The sequence below is a fragment of the Momordica charantia genome (genome assembly GCF_013281855.1).
Source record: "Momordica charantia cultivar OHB3-1 chromosome 8 unlocalized genomic scaffold, Mcharantia_2.0 BLBB01000008.1, whole genome shotgun sequence".
Lineage (NCBI taxonomy): Eukaryota > Viridiplantae > Streptophyta > Magnoliopsida > Cucurbitales > Cucurbitaceae > Momordica > Momordica charantia.
Window position 1 is genome coordinate 638072 of NW_028275166.1, and position 15524 is coordinate 653595.

General features: G+C 36.0%; 4 protein-coding genes and 2 long non-coding RNA genes across 6 annotated transcripts; 3 read left to right on the forward strand and 3 right to left on the reverse strand.

Moving 5' to 3' along the window:
- Positions 1 to 442: 442 nt before the first annotated feature.
- Positions 443 to 2695, reverse strand: LOC111005094 (uncharacterized). Its single transcript, XR_015793233.1, has 4 exons — positions 2557 to 2695; positions 2177 to 2341; positions 1929 to 2072; positions 443 to 875 (listed from the first exon to the last, which is right to left on the reverse strand). It is a non-coding gene; the product is annotated as an uncharacterized LOC111005094 (long non-coding RNA).
- On the forward strand, positions 1055 to 5435 carry MAP65-8 (microtubule-associated protein 65-8). The gene is made up of 11 exons (XM_022276477.2): positions 1055 to 1746; positions 1845 to 2048; positions 2212 to 2469; positions 2587 to 2799; positions 3091 to 3246; positions 3335 to 3494; positions 3588 to 3739; positions 3826 to 3913; positions 4110 to 4183; positions 4526 to 4600; positions 4786 to 5435. The coding sequence occupies exons 1-11, from the start codon at positions 1663 to 1665 to the stop codon at positions 5107 to 5109; spliced, it is 1788 nt and encodes a 595-aa protein (XP_022132169.1). The 5' UTR covers positions 1055 to 1662; the 3' UTR covers positions 5110 to 5435.
- On the reverse strand, positions 3501 to 4116 carry LOC148209352 (uncharacterized). The gene is made up of 2 exons (XR_015793234.1): positions 3862 to 4116; positions 3501 to 3752 (listed from the first exon to the last, which is right to left on the reverse strand). It is a non-coding gene; the product is annotated as an uncharacterized LOC148209352 (long non-coding RNA).
- On the reverse strand, positions 5007 to 6125 carry NF-YC13 (nuclear factor Y, subunit C13). The gene is made up of 2 exons (XM_022276479.2): positions 5586 to 6125; positions 5007 to 5142 (listed from the first exon to the last, which is right to left on the reverse strand). The coding sequence occupies exon 1, from the start codon at positions 6024 to 6026 to the stop codon at positions 5604 to 5606; it is 423 nt and encodes a 140-aa protein (XP_022132171.1). The 5' UTR covers positions 6027 to 6125; the 3' UTR covers positions 5007 to 5142; positions 5586 to 5603.
- Positions 6126 to 8010: 1885 nt separating this feature from the next.
- LOC111004543 (transcription/mRNA export factor) lies at positions 8011 to 11243 on the forward strand. Its single transcript, XM_022275581.2, has 5 exons — positions 8011 to 8164; positions 8308 to 8395; positions 8468 to 8562; positions 9014 to 9090; positions 10712 to 11243. Coding segments are annotated over exons 1-5 (336 nt in total). The 5' UTR covers positions 8011 to 8162; the 3' UTR covers positions 10786 to 11243.
- Positions 11244 to 12460: 1217 nt separating this feature from the next.
- Positions 12461 to 15222, forward strand: LOC111005148 (mitochondrial import receptor subunit TOM20). The gene is made up of 6 exons (XM_022276556.2): positions 12461 to 12685; positions 12913 to 12991; positions 13096 to 13265; positions 13358 to 13405; positions 14561 to 14656; positions 14763 to 15222. The coding sequence occupies exons 1-6, from the start codon at positions 12587 to 12589 to the stop codon at positions 14883 to 14885; spliced, it is 615 nt and encodes a 204-aa protein (XP_022132248.1). The 5' UTR covers positions 12461 to 12586; the 3' UTR covers positions 14886 to 15222.
- Positions 15223 to 15524: the final 302 nt, after the last annotated feature.

Here is a 15524-nt window from a genome sequence, read left to right on the forward strand (position 1 = left end):
CTAAAAAAAGGTTTAGAATCATATAATAGTTCTTTTTTTTTTAGCAAAATCATATAATAGTACTTAATACTATTAAAGGGGAAATTATAATCGATAGCAACGTTGATGCTTACATTTGAACTTTTTTTTTCACTAGGAGAATGATCTATAAATATGATAAATTTTTTTTGCGATATACACTACTTTTTTTTAAATCATTCATAAGGTATATCGCTGATACTGATACAACAATTTTATATCATTGATTCACCGTATGATTGCTATTATATTTTCAATAACTATTTGAAACATATTCTATTATAACATATATGTTTCCAATTAGGTAAAGAAATCTACTGCTTCACGAAGAATATATGCCTTAATAATTGTAAAGTTCCTCAAATGGTTGTAAAGATTAGACTGCATATTGCTGCTTAATCTTTTCATAAATGAGATTCTTTTGCTGGATTAAACTATATCGGAACTTTATTCGAACCTTAGATCTATAGAAAAATATTTCAATATAAGTTAGGACATAACAAGAGGTGAAGTACGGTTTACCATCGTAGTCGAACATTGAATAGCAGTGAAGCAAGATTTGCTATCGTAGTCGATCATAGACACGTCAACCCAACAGCGATGCACACATAGTTTTAGTTATTTATGTGATTTTTTACTCGAAAGTTGTAATGGGTAAAATTTGTAAGTACCAAGCAAGTTATATATTTTTTTTTTCTTATCTAAATTTTATATGTTTACAAGTTCTGTCTTCTAAGTTCTTCAAGCTGTGAAGTCACTTACGAGAATGTCTTTATCAATCCATTGAGTCCTTCACACTTTTGGTATCTCCAACCTCTCTCCACTCCTACTTTCAGCCTTCTGCCACAAGATTGACTCTGATATTAAAAAAAAAAACAAAAAAACAACTAACAGAATTTAAATAAATAAAAAAAAGGTAGAAAAAGTAGTGAAAAAACAAGCCTAAAATTAGAAAATTGAGGAAAGTAAAATCTTGGTTTTGCAGCAAACAATGTAAAGCAATCCCTGGTTCAAAGTAACGTAGATGGAAATTTTTCTTGTAAATATAAGTCAGAAAAAAACCAACAACATTTGTCTCACTAACATGAATATCTTGTACTCACATGCCCCAAAGACAAGACAACGATTATACTTTTGAGCCAGAAATTTGTTGGAAACATAACTTCAATAAAACCAAGCTACTATTTTATTCATTTAAGGCCGGTGTTGTATACAACCATATGGCTTGCTTGAGAATCAAGTTGAGGAAAAGGCTTTAGCTTTTATTTTTTAAGAGAACTATGAATGAGAAGGACTTGGAATAAGAGAGACCATCTTAATGGGGGGAAGAGAGGGACTTGCTGTCTTAATATTATGGAAGAAGAAATGATGGAAGAGGGAGAAGGGAAGGAAAAAGCTGAGGAGCTAAAATAAAATGGCGATCCTTGAATCCAAAGCATACACAAAACGCACTATACCCACCCTCTCTCACATACACCCTACGCTTGTCTTTTAAGCAAAAACTAAAACCCATCTCTCTCTCTCTTTCTCTTTCTCTTTCTCCAACCCACTTCCAGCTTTTGCCTGCATTTTCAGTTGATTAACTCAAACTTTGAAGGCTAGAGGTTCGGGGAAACACTCCAATCACCAAAGTTCCCAGAAAAGATGGCTTCATTCCAAACTCCTATTGGAATGCGAAGTTCCACTATGCTTGAAACTTCATGTGGATATCTACTCCAGGAGTTGCAGGCATGGATATGGAATTTGTTTGTTCCTCCTCTACTTATTTGTTTAGTTGGACATGTAATATCAGTGGCATTAACTTTAAATAAACTAATGATACACAGATGATTTGGGACGAAGTGGGAGAAGATCAGTTTGATAGAGAGAAGGTTCTTCTGAATTTGGAACAGGAGTGTCTAGAAGTTTACCGGAAAAAAGTTGATGGTGCGAATGTGTCGAGAGCTCGACTCCATCAGGAACTTGCAGAAGCTGAGGCTGAGTTTACCCAACTTCTCTTGTCCCTTGGAGAACGTTCTCTTCCTGGACGGGTACGCCATGATTATCCTCTAAACCTGTTCCATCAGTTGAAATCATGACTTAAAAATATGCAACTATCATAATATAATCATAGCAGCAGTCATTTTTATATTTGATATGATATGTCCCGAGTTCTCACCCAATTGTTTGTGTTGATTGGACGTGTCTGATCAGCCAGAAAAGATGGCGGGAACTTTGAAAGAGCAGCTTGATTCAATAACTCCAGCTCTGAGGGAGATGCGGCTGAGAAAAGAAGAGAGGATGAAACAGTTCAAAGCCGTACAAGGACAAATCCTGAAAATTTCTGCAGAAATAGGGGGTCAATCAGAGTGTGATGACTCGTCTCCTGTTGTCATAGTGAATGAGAATGATCTCTCTCTGAAGAAACTTGAAGAATATCAGAATGAGTTACAAAGACTTCACAGTGAAAAGGTGCTAATTTCAGCCATATAATTAAGATTCTACTATAAAATAGAAGCACACGCTCACTATTTTCAACTTCTAAGTTCTTTTACATACCAGTTTTTTTGGATTTTTTTTTTTGGATAGAATGAAAGGCTTCAGAGAGTGGAGAAATATATAGAGACAGTCCACAAACTGTCTGCAACACTGGGGATGGATGCTTCCACGATTATCACCAAGATTCATCCAAGCTTGGATGACCCATCTGGAATATCAAAGAACATTAGCGACTCCATTTTAGAAAAGCTTAAGCGCACAGTGGAGTCTCTTAAAGAAGAAAAGCAGCAACGGCTTGAAAAGGTGAGGAAACTTATACTTACCCAACAACATATTTATGCTACATCCCCAGGAGATAAATATAAGTAGTAGCACAATTGTTCAAGGGTATCAAAATCATAAAAGCATCACAAAGTGAAACATAGCTGTTATTGTTGTATCAAAAGCACAAAAAATCAAAAAAACCAAGTGAAGCCAACAGTTACAGTATACCTACACTACACTTAAATCTAATGGTTTGAATCTTCAAATTGCAACTGTTCCAATACTGTAAACAAATCACTGTTTGATAAATTTCTGAAATGTTTTCCGCAGCTTCACAAACTTGGGAAAGCATTAACAAACTTGTGGGATCTTATGGATTCACCTTATGGTGATCGCAGACTGTTTTCCCATGTAACTCGTCTGCTATCAGTCTCATCGCCAGAAATATCTGATCCCGGGAGCCTTGCAGTATATATAATCGAGCAGGTACCATATAGTATATACAACATGTGGTAAAGGTAAATAGAAAATATAATGAATTAGGTGACAATTTTGTGAAAAAAAAATATTCTAGGCTGAGGCTGAAGTCAAGAGACTTGATCAACTAAAAGCAAGCAAGATGAAAGAGCTATTTATCAAGAAACAGAAGGAGCTGGAAGACATATGTAACAAATCGCATATGGAGATACCTTCAAGATCGGAAATGGAAAAAATAATAAATCTCATTAATTCTGGTACAGTGTGCAATGGCATCAATGCTAAAGAATATCATGTACTTTATACAAATCAAAAGTAATTCAAAAACTGACTTCTATGTACTGCAAAAGGGGAAATTGACCATGCCAATCTCCTCACAAGCATGGATGAACAGATATCAAGAGCAAAAGAAGAAGCATCTAGCCGGAAGACTATAATGGAGAAAGTGGAGAAATGGATGTTAGCATGTGATGAGGAGCGCTGGTTGGAAGAATATAGCATGGTTGGTAACTTTCCTGCAATTATGTAAACACAATTACTTTACTGTAATCTTAATCATAGATATTAAATATACAAATGAACTTTCAGGATCAAAGCCGATACTCAGTCAGCAGAGGTGCTCACAAGAATCTCAGACGTGCAGAACGAGCTAGAATAACAGTCAACAAAATTCCAGGTAATATCAGCAATAATTTCTATGAACTGCAAGGAAGGCTTTAAAGATGGGTTGTCTGCTTAAATTGGCAAGACCATCTTTCACTACAGTATCTTTCCCGGCCAAAGAGATGTGAGCTTCTTGAAATTTGAACATATAAATAGGATTTTAGATGACTTCACCATCTCTCTACTCTTGAAAATGATGTAAACTGCAGCTTTGGTGGAATTGCTTTTGGTAAAGACTACGAGTTGGGAGGCAGAAAGAAGTAAAGTGTTCTTGTATGATGAGGTAAGTTATATAATTGCCTGCAACAATTATGTCGTTTCTCATGTGGTAACCATCATTTGAGAAAATGATTCTAATTCTCATAAATGATCTTCTAAAAGCATTCAACTAAGAGCCTAAACTAGTGCGACGTTCAAGGTAGAAAAAGAAAATCAGAAGCAGAGACATATATCAATTGAGATACGTGCCCAGGCAATTTCAAATAAAATGAATGTAGTAAACACACAAAATTCCCAAATTTTAAGCATGTAGAGAATCCGTGACTTCTCCATAAAAGAAATACTGGTTCTTATTCATGTCACCCTGCAAAAAATACAAAGTTATCACTTATTATCCCCTTTTCAGGTGCCTTTGCTAGCGATGTTGGAAGAATACAATGCCCTGAGACAGGAAAAGGAGGAGGAGAAGAGGAGACTAAGGGTAAGTAAACCGGACACGTTGCACTGCAGCAAACTTTAAATCTGAATCTGCTATCTAAAACATGTCAAAAGCGGATCTCTTTTTCCCCCACAACAACGTCTCATAATTTGAACTACTCTGCTGCAAAAGCTAATTTACCAACTGCTCGTAGATGGTGTGGTTTCAAATGATGGTTTTTCTATCAGGAGAAGAAAAAAGTGCAAACCCAGGTTGTAATCGAGCCAGAAAACTTCTATGGACCCAGGCCAAGCACCAGCAGTCGGCGTCTTTCAAATGCTAGCATTAATGGAGGTTATAGCAATGCCATGGCTTTGAACAGAAGGCTTTCTCTAGGAATCCAGCAATTGGGATCAAACAGCATGAATTCAGCAACTCAAGGCATCTCATTCATAAAGGAGGGGAAAGTCTCACCTGGACAAAATATGACTCTTCGACACACCCTTGTTTCTCAGGTCAGAGATGAAACAGCTTCAGTGGTATCCACATTTTCTGGCCCAATATCCCCTTAGAGTCTCACTACATGACTTCAAGTTCAAATGTCACTGAAAAAGATAATCCCACAGAATAAAGTTTGAGAGAACCATTCTAGCCTGCGAATAAGCTTATTTCTTAACCGAAGATAGAGAAGATACTCGAGTATTTATTCTATCTTTAAGTTTTTTTCTTCTTCAAGTGAATCTTTCCTGTACAAACCTCATCTAGGTCCTCAAAATAATGTTTATACTTAGAGAATGAAAGTCAACCTCCCCGCCCCTCATTTTGATTGTCTACATTGTATTAAATTTCATCTTAATTGTGTCTATCTATAGTTTTGAGCTTTGCCCTCATTGTGCAATACCTAGATGGCATGTTCTTGAAATGACTAACATAATATTCATCGCGTTCAATAACAAACAGATTTTCTCATCTAATGATAAAATATAGACTTCCTTGCATACAAACGCTAGAAAGTAAAAACTATAAAATGTGCTTTGTGAGCTTTTGCCTGTTGAATCTCGAGCGCCTACGACTCGTTGTTCTCATCCGACGTTGTCTTCGCTGGCTTGCGAAAGAAATCGTCGATTCGACGGGTTCCCTCGGGAGCTGCTTTGTCGGCGGCAGTGCGGGTGCGATTCTCGTTCTTCGCCGGAGCATCCGACGGCTGAGGTGGAAGAGGTAGCGAATCGAGGAGAAAATCACTGATCGGTCGATGCCTTTTGACGGCGATTCGGATGTGTTCAAGCTTAACTGTCTTCCGTTTCTTCTCCGTGGCGACTTCTGCAGACTTTTCAGCGAGAAGCTTCAGGAAGAGATCGGTGGCGCATGAGACAAGAAATAGTGCTTCAGAGTTCACTTTGCATACGTCCTTGTCCACCTTCATTATCTTCTTGACTCGTCCGGTCGGAATTTCGGGACGGATAGCCTCCCCGGACTCTTCTTCGGCCATGGCCGGAATCGGCAAGAACTCGATGGCTGAAAAATGGCCTTCCGTGTAGCGCAGATTGATCAGATGATGCAGATCAATGGAAACCTGGGGATTTTGTAGTGGCGGGAAGATGGGGCTCGAATTTTCTATCTGACGAAAATATCCCCGTAGTATTGTTTGGCTCTCCAGGCTTGGAGCGGTCTTTTCGAATTGTCGTAGGGGTTCTTTGGGCATTTAACTAAACCGCAGTTCGTCCTTCAGGAGTTTTTCCCGCCATAATTTTTTTTTTCCTATTCTTTACTTGTACAAAATTAGTGGGTAATATACTTGACGAGTTTGTTTGTTTAATATTTAAAAATTCAAAATTTCGATCATAGCTTTAGATTTTGAGCTATGCTTAGAGTATGAGTTTGATTAAGTGATATAGTTTGCCATTAATTTTATAGTTTATAAATTTCGGTAAAATATACCTGTAAACAATTACATTTTCATTATTGAATTTAGCATAATTCAATGACTACTAGATATATGTATGTTTGTTTAGAATAGTTACTTCTAGTATTTTCATTGGAGTTAGTAATGTAATTGTTATTTTAATAAATAGTATGAGTGTTTGTTCCAAATTTAACTAAATTTAAAGTTATTTGTAGTGAGACATTCAATGTGACTTTGTCTATTTGTCCTGTGTGTGTAATTGGTCATTTTATTGTGATCGCCTTGCACCTCGTGCCAACATATGATTGGAATAAATCTCGTTTATATCATTAGTTTTGAACTTTCAATCTCATCCTGTAGTTCAATTGATGAGTGCTCGATCAACAAGATATACAAATATATGTTTGGATCGTGTACGATGTCGTCCACACTTATTGTCTTTTATATATACAAATTTTCTATAATAGGTTCGATGTTTCTCTATATAAAACATAATTCTATTGAATAAGTACATAATTAGTAAAGTTTCTTTCTATCTCGTCTCCATTTTAAAAGATTGGGTTATGAAAAATATTCAATCAAGGATCGAGAACCACGTTGCGGTAATCATAATGGAACATACCAGAGATGCATCATATATTGTTAATAAAACATATGTACAGGTTGGGCATTTAGGTATTCAACCCTATTTTAGTGGAATAATGTACTCTTTATTCCATCAATTGGTTTGCATATTACAATAACGTTCAAATGACTGTTCAACGTACTTTTGTCTCTGAATGGTTGAGAAAATGTAAGTCTCTTTATGTTTTCTCTTATATCTATCATATTTAGCTACATAATAATGTTGTCACCAACGAGGCACCGTTATCCACTCAATATATATATATATATATATATATATATATATATATATTAATATAACATGTAAGGTGGATGATTGAACTCACAAGTCATAACCTATTGGTTTAAGATAAATGTCAGTTACCGCAGAGCTATCTGCTCAAGTTATGCATAAATAATCAATTATGTGCTTATTCCATAGGTATACAAACTCATCAAACAAAATAAAACAATGGTTTGTTTTGTTTGCAAAACTCAAAACATCAACCATAGTTAGTTTTACTATTATATGAACTATCATATACCAAATTTTATTTTATCGACGTATATCAATGATATAGTCTATCATGTGTAAAGTATATCAATAATATGACATGTGAGTAATGAATGTTTGCTATGAGTAGACTACTTTATAAAAGATACCTGAGTGGGTTTGAGTTGGTTTTCCATTTATTTATTTAACACATCTATAAATCTATAATACTTATGCTATATTTAGAATTAATTAGTGTGTTGGTATATTAGAAATTACTAAAATTTTAAAAAGTACGGTAAATAATTAACACAAACATAATTCAATTGGTTAATCGGTTAAAAGAGGGGAGATTCCAATCCCACCAGTTGTGTTATTGAAAAAGTAAAGCCATACATATGGATCATGGATGCAAGAGATTTATCATCTATGTGATAATTGATTCGAACTATTTTTCAGAATTACGGCAATAATATAATAAATAATAATAATAATAATAATAATATATGTCGACAAGATCACCGACTTGTCGGCTCCAGTCAGCAGGTGAGTCTCTCGGGTAGTCGGACGCGCTCTGTCGCCGTGAAAATACTCAAGAATTTTCCTCCCGCTGTTTTTGCCACAGAATGTAAGTCTCTCGCAAGTCAAATTTCTGGTCGTCTTTCATCAGATCGTCACTTAGGAAATTGAAAATTTTCGCATCCATGGGGCTAATTGTTCAAGCTCCACACAATGGATATAATTGCGATGCCCTAATTTGTGGTGCGACAGGAGGGCTTCCATTAATCGACCTCCGACGCCCGAAGCCGAGGATGATCGAGATCAGCAGCTTACTTTTCAAGAAACAATCAATATCAAGGTCTGCATTTTTCCTCGGTGTGTTCGTTTTCTGTAGGACCTTGATTGAATTTCCTTGTTTCTCTGTGCATAGCTGATTGAAAGTGGCGAAAAAGAGCGGCTCAAAGAGCTCTTGAGAGAGAGGCTTATCGAATGCGGATGGAAAGATGAAATGAAAGCCCTTTGCAGGTTTCCTCCATTCACTCTTTTTCGTGTTAGCAATTTAACATGTTGTTCCGCACTTCATAATTCATGTGTGATCATTTCTGTGCTGCTGTTCCATCGTTAAGGGTGATAGTATATTTTCAGTTTAGGTACAAATAAGTACGTCTATTAATCGTTAATTAACGAGAAATTGTTGAAAGGAAAGTTCCAGTATGCCCATTTCTTGTCAGTAGAGCTGGTGATATTTGAAATGATGTCCTAAAAATCTGGACGAGTAAGGCAGTTCATGGCTTGATGGGTGAAGACAGGTCTAAGATTAATTAAAATGGCCATTTGAACTGAACTAATTCAAGTTTTGTGTGATTTAAGATTCTTTGCAGGTCTTTTACTAGCTCTTCAATTGGACCTACTTATGCTCATTTTAAGTCTTTCATTTCTTGAGGCTCAGATTTCTCTCTCCCTATTGTTTCTCCAGGGCATATGTAAGGAAGAAGGGAAGGAACAATGTCAGTGTCGACGACCTTGTGCAGGTCATTACTCCAAAAGGCAGAGGTTGGTTTTCACTTTCCATTTTAGAAGTGGTTGCTATCAGTAACATTTATCATAAATATCGCAATAAATTTTTTTTTTTTATAAATCGACCTGAAAAAAAAATTGTATTTTTTGTCTAACAACTTAAATAAGGTATAATGCAGCAGACAATTCTAGGCTTATGGCATTGCAATTTGCAATAAGTCCCCTCACATTTCTTATTAAATTATCAGCTTCTTGAACCAATAAACTGCTCATTCTGGAAGTTGTGGTTTTGGTACATCACACTACCCCCTCTACATGGAAAGAAAAACGATATTTCATTCTACTGCAAATACTACACATGATCATTCGACTTCTAACACTAACCACCAGTTCTCCACATTTGATCGCCTTTTCTTTTATGGTTTAAATTGTGTACGATCCAATATGTATATTGTTATATCGAGTGCGTGAAATCATGAAGATTGTGAGAACCCAGTTCTTTTGGTGATCACGGTGGTCATTCTTGCTGTTTGTTATCTTTTTATTTCTTGTGTGGTTAAAGAAAAGAGACGAGACTTCAGATGAGGATTCTACATATGCTTTATGCTGATAAGTGCAAGAGTTACAATCAGATGTTTAATGTTTAATTTGCACCCGTATATTTTCAATAAATAAATTATGATAGCTTTCTGATAGCCACTAGTGATTTAGATACTACTGTGAATAAACTGTGTGGTCATTCTGGCTCTCGAGTAGAAAGGATCCTTGATATGATACCTTCTAAAAATTACCAAACATAATCAAGAAAACTCCATATTTATGTATCCTATAAAGGCTCCAAAGTTAAATCCTTTCATGATATAGCATGAGGTTAAACAAACTTCCCCTTCATATAAACCCGACTTCATGTGCTCGCCACATTCATTGAACACTTTTACCCCACATGCTCAAAGGTAAGAGACGAGTCCTTTTGTACTAGGAGATCATAGTGTTATCAACCTCATGAAAAGTCAACAACCATAGGAGAACCTTTACCTTTGAAGATTTCCTTCAAACCAAATCAAATTTCAAGTAGTAAAATCACAGGTATACACAAAAATTTCGCCCAGAACAAGTAGACCAATAATAATGCCTGTCTTTTAAGTTACAGAGGTAAATTCCTGTTGGAGTAGTTAAAGCAATATATATTCAAATTTGAAAATATGAGCCAATAATAATTAAGAAGGCACTTACCTTAACACCTAATGAAGTTTGATTTACACACCATTTCCAAGAACCAGCTTTTAACAGAAAGAAGAGTCATCAAGGGGGTTTTTATATTGATTTTCATGGAGGAGAATTCCACCCATTATCTTGCATCCCATACATGTTTTCAAACTGTACCTAGGGCAACCTCCAGAGGAGATCTCCATAACCATATGCCCATTAAACCTCCATAAGTTCCGGTTGATTTCGTGTTATTAACGTTTAGAAGTATTTCCTATGAAAGTGAATTGCATATTGTGTTAAAAACGTATTCACAGTAATGTTATTTGTCTTGCAGTACTCTGATTTGATTACATGTGTACCTTTTATTATCTTCCTATTTCATTTAAGTGTTCTTCTGGTTCTTCTTGCTAAATTCACCGTTGACTCTGGTTCAAATGATGTTATGTAGCCTCAGTTCCCGATTCAGTGAAAGCTGAGCTGCTGCAGCGGATCCGATCTTTCCTAGGATCAACAGCCATCTGACGTACACACAAGATGTACACACAAGATGATCGCAAGTAGCCGAAAAGTATCTTCTTCATACCCTAATTAACCTGCTAAAACCAATTATTCTACACTATGTATGGAACTTGTTTGGACTAATTACTCAGAATTAGATAGCTTCTGTTGGAAAATCCAAGTCGAGTTCCTTTTTCGGGTTACGGATTGGAGGATGTGGTACCATGTAAACTTCACGGATTGGAGGATGTGGTACCATGTAAACTTCACACGCTGTCAACTGAATCCTGATTGGTGGTGTTTTATTGTATGATGCAAGTAGTAAAGCTTGTAGTTTGAGTTGGCAAATACTCTAGACACTGTTTTACCCAAAATTTGGTCAGTTGTAACTACTTACTGGGTCTACTTTGATGTGATATTGTATCTTTCAGACTCCTCCAATTGTTTATAGCTGCAACTGCCAAAATCTTAATTCTTATCAACTTCTCTGTTGTGGCTTCCATATAAAACTGGTACAAACTGTTGGTCCCCCATGTTAAAATTATTTTTTGTTAAAGTATCTGCTTATTATGTTCTTCTCTTTGTTAAGCTGGTCGTCGAGAGCACGGTAATTAGCACTTACTCATTTCTTCGATGTCGAAGGTTCAAACCTCTATAACACCAATTTATTGTACTTAAAAAAGAATACATGCAAGGATATATTTATGTAATAGAATGTCGTTTTCGATAAGTCATTGTTTACTAATTTTATGAATGAATGAAAATTGATTTTCAATTTGTGGGATTCACGACAAAAATTAGGAATTCTCATGTTGATTGATTCCTTTAAAAGGGGTAGAAAATGGTAATTTTATTCCATTGTTTTGATAGGTCTTGCTAATTTGAATTAACTATTAATTATTTGTATTTTTAAGCGGTATTATAAGTTCGATTCATATTTGTTTTAAAAAAAGGTTTGATTTCATATTTTTAACCTTGTGAGCATTATTCGTGGTAACACTTCCGATTTTGGTTTCAAATCGGAATATATCAACAACTTTTTTTATTTTTTGCTTTAAGATTTACTTTATTTATTCCAACTTAAAAAATAAATCAAAATCTAGGTTACGAAGAAAAATATAGTTAGAATGCAAATATAATCAGATAAGGGTAGAAGGCAACAACTCGAAAAACAATAATATTTGAAATATGGATTACTGCAATAATCACCTCAATGAATATTGTAAATGTAGATAAGATATCGATTAGCATTCTTAAGACTATGTTTAACATGTCTTTGAGTAAAAAAAAAACGTTTAGTAGTTCGTTAAAAATTCAACGGGCTTTTAATTTTGTATTTAATATGTCATCGGTCAATTAGACATTTTCTAAAATTTACGAACTCATTCGATAGAAAATCGAAAGGTATTAAATCGTATGTTCAATAGATTTGTGTATTTTTAAAAAATTTCTAAGGCTTATTAAACACAAATTTAAAAATTAATGAGCACATTATATACTATTAAAGTTAGAATCAATTAGGTACTTAGATAGGGTTAGATACAACATAGCGTTTAAAAAAAAATCTCCATTCCCTTCGGTGAAAAAAAAAGAAAGAAAAATTTTCGAGTGGGCCTAAAAAGATGGGCCTGGTTAGACGAATTCCGGCCCAAATAAAAGCTCCGTGGCATGGAACCCTACTGGCTGTGTACCGGGTGCCATATCCACGTGAGTCAGAGAACATTGGAGACTGGTGCGTTCTCAGTTGTCTTCTCGGACCTTAAATCTGACTTTCTGGGGTCGCCTCCCCCTATTTCTGTTTCTCCGAATCCTTCATTCGTCAACCATGGAGTTTTCTCAGGAGGACTTTGATCGCCTTCTTCTCTTCGAGCACACTCGAAAAACCGCCGAATCTAACTACGCCAAGAACCCGCTCGATGCAGATGTATCTCTTTATTCCTTCATATTTTATTCGTTTGTTTCATGTATCATATTCTTTCGCTATCTGATTTCCCTTACACTTTAATTTCATCAGTTTCTGTTACATCCTTCCTATTTAGTTCAAATTACTGTTACGGGGAAGGGGGCTGGATGTCGTTAGCTAATGAATATCATTATTTAAACTGCATTCAGTTCGAGCGGTTGAAAATAGTTTTTTCTTTCTTTCTTCAGAATTTGACCAAGTGGGGAGGGGCACTGCTTGAGTTATCTCAATTTCAGAATGCTGCTGATTCGAAAGATATGATCAGAAGTACTTTCATTTTCCCTTTAAATGTTTGAGAGCCTGCATTGGTTGTATTATGCTACGAGGAACTAACATATAGAAATGAAAACAAACCTAATCTGATGGTGCAGGCGCTGTTTTGAAGCTGGAGGAGGCTTTGGCTATTAATCCCACGAAGCATGATGCTCTATGGTGTCTGGGAAATGCCCACACTTCTCAAGCATTTCTAACTCCTAATGCAGACGAGGCCAAAGTTTATTTTGATAAAGCACGTGACTGTTTCCAGAAGGCAGTAGATGAGGTGATGTATTTGAATTTAATCGAACCAATACGACTTCTGAAACTCGATCGTTTTCATTGAATCTAAATAGTTTGATATTTTGTTTTCCTCAGGAACCCAGTAACGAACTTTATTGCAAGTCTTTGGAAGTCAGTGCAAAGGTGATGATATGATATAATATAACACTGTCAAGTGTCACTTAAGCCTCAGCTTGTACTACTTAGAATGTACTTGTATATATTGCTGGGAAGTGAATCATTTCAGATATACAATGTACTGTGGAGCACCTATTGGTTTCTTTAAACTTGATGGATGTGGTAGTTGGGATTCAGGACAGCGTGATATTAGTAACTAGGGAGTCCACTATCTGAAAGTTCGTATCCAGTCTTGACTGATGTATATTGATTCTTACTGTTAGTTTTCCATTCCTTGCTCTAGGCTTTGGGGTGTGTTGCCACTTGCATAATAGAGTTGAGTTAAGATTGGATTGAGGATGATGACTTCCATTAATGAGGTAGGTTGTGCTTTTGTGGTAGAATCCTCTCCCTTCTCCTCTTCGTTTGCATGTCATTGTTCCCAGAGTCTTATGGAAGTTTCTCTTGCATGGTTAATGAATTTTAAGGTTGAAAATATGCCATCAAATCATTTTAGGGTTCTAATATTTTTCAACATCTGTTTGGAAAGAAATTTGATCAGTTCGTAAGAAAGTTCAGAATATTTTTAAGTATGGTTACTATAAAATGTATATTATTTCAGAAGACCAATGGCATGTAATCATGTTCAAGCTGAGGTCGTGCTCTCAAGATTCAAGATTTACTTCTTCTAATGTTTCTGCTTACAGTCTTTGTAGAAATGGCTAGAATCTCATAGACCAATGCTACTGCTGCAATATCTCGGTAGTTTGGTGTTCAATATATATGGGTTCACGTTTAAAGAAAATTTGACTAGTCTTGGGTGGAAACTGTCGATTCTTGGCTTCTGGATGGTGTTCCTTGTCTAACTCCTTTTGTAACTAAACTTCTTAGATGGTAGTCCTTGTCTGGCTGGGTCTTTTTGTAGTTGTACTTATTTTGTGATTCAAGTCAATGACAGAGTTATGGGAGAATGTGAATTTGTTTCTTGTAAAAATGAGAAAAAAAAAGTCATATAAGGATGAGTAATGAGAATAAGACATGGATATTTCTCCCATCTAGGATTGAGGAGTTGCTCGTTCTTTATTGTATATTTTCAGTTAATTTATAGCCGACAGTTTCTAAGGGGATGCATAAAGTCGAAGTATGGCCATTGCTGAATATCTGATCATTCTGTTGTCTCAGGCGCCCGAGTTCCATTCGGAGATCCACAAGCACGGGAACAGTCAACAGAGTGCAGGGCCTTCAGGCGGGGAAGCTACTGCTGCTTCAAACCCAAAGGTCATTTATCTTGGATTTTTTTTCTCCCAATTTTGGTAAATCATTTGATCTTCCTGCTAATAAGGGGGTGCTTGTTATTTTCTTTCTTGTGTGGGACAAACACCAGAGTTCCAAGAAGAAGAGCAGTGATCTCAAGTATGACATATTTGGATGGATCATCCTTGCTGTTGGAATTGTTGCATGGGTTGGAATGACGAAATCCCACGTTCCGCCCCCTCCTCCGAGGTGAGACTTTTTGATTCTGCAACCGCAAATTTGTTCTACTGGATAGTGTTCTTGCTGAAAATGCCCCCCATGGAAGTGCTGAACAAGATACAGTGAAGAAGGATCTTGACATTGATGCACAATGCCTGCCTTACCCCTCCTGGTATTCAACTCACAAGTGCTTCTCATTTCTAGTGCGCTAGGTGTTAGCTTCGATCTTCTATTTTTGCTTAGTTGATAATTAGCTGAAAACTCTAATATGCTGTAGCGGTTTCTGATTAAAGAAAGAAAAGTAAAGAAAATATTTGCTGTAGACTCTCGTAGTTGGTTGAATACCATATTATTATTTCGGTTTGGTTCGACTTGTTGTCTTTTGATTTTCTCGTACGATTCCGACCAGGGGAAAGTTTCCCTGTTTTTGTAGTTTTATTACATTTTGATGGCTGGTGGTGGTTGTAAGTGTAAGCGGATCAGTTTCGGGTAAAATCGATGTTGAAGCCAATGCTGAAGCTAACCTTAGCAGAGCGTGTTGTACATGATCATGAAGAAAATTATCATCATTATTGTTTTTAAAAATTGTGTATGAAATTCCTTTCTGGATTTGATGTATCAAATCAATTCTCAGTTTTAACAATGATTAAAGAAAATATTGTTAAACATGTTC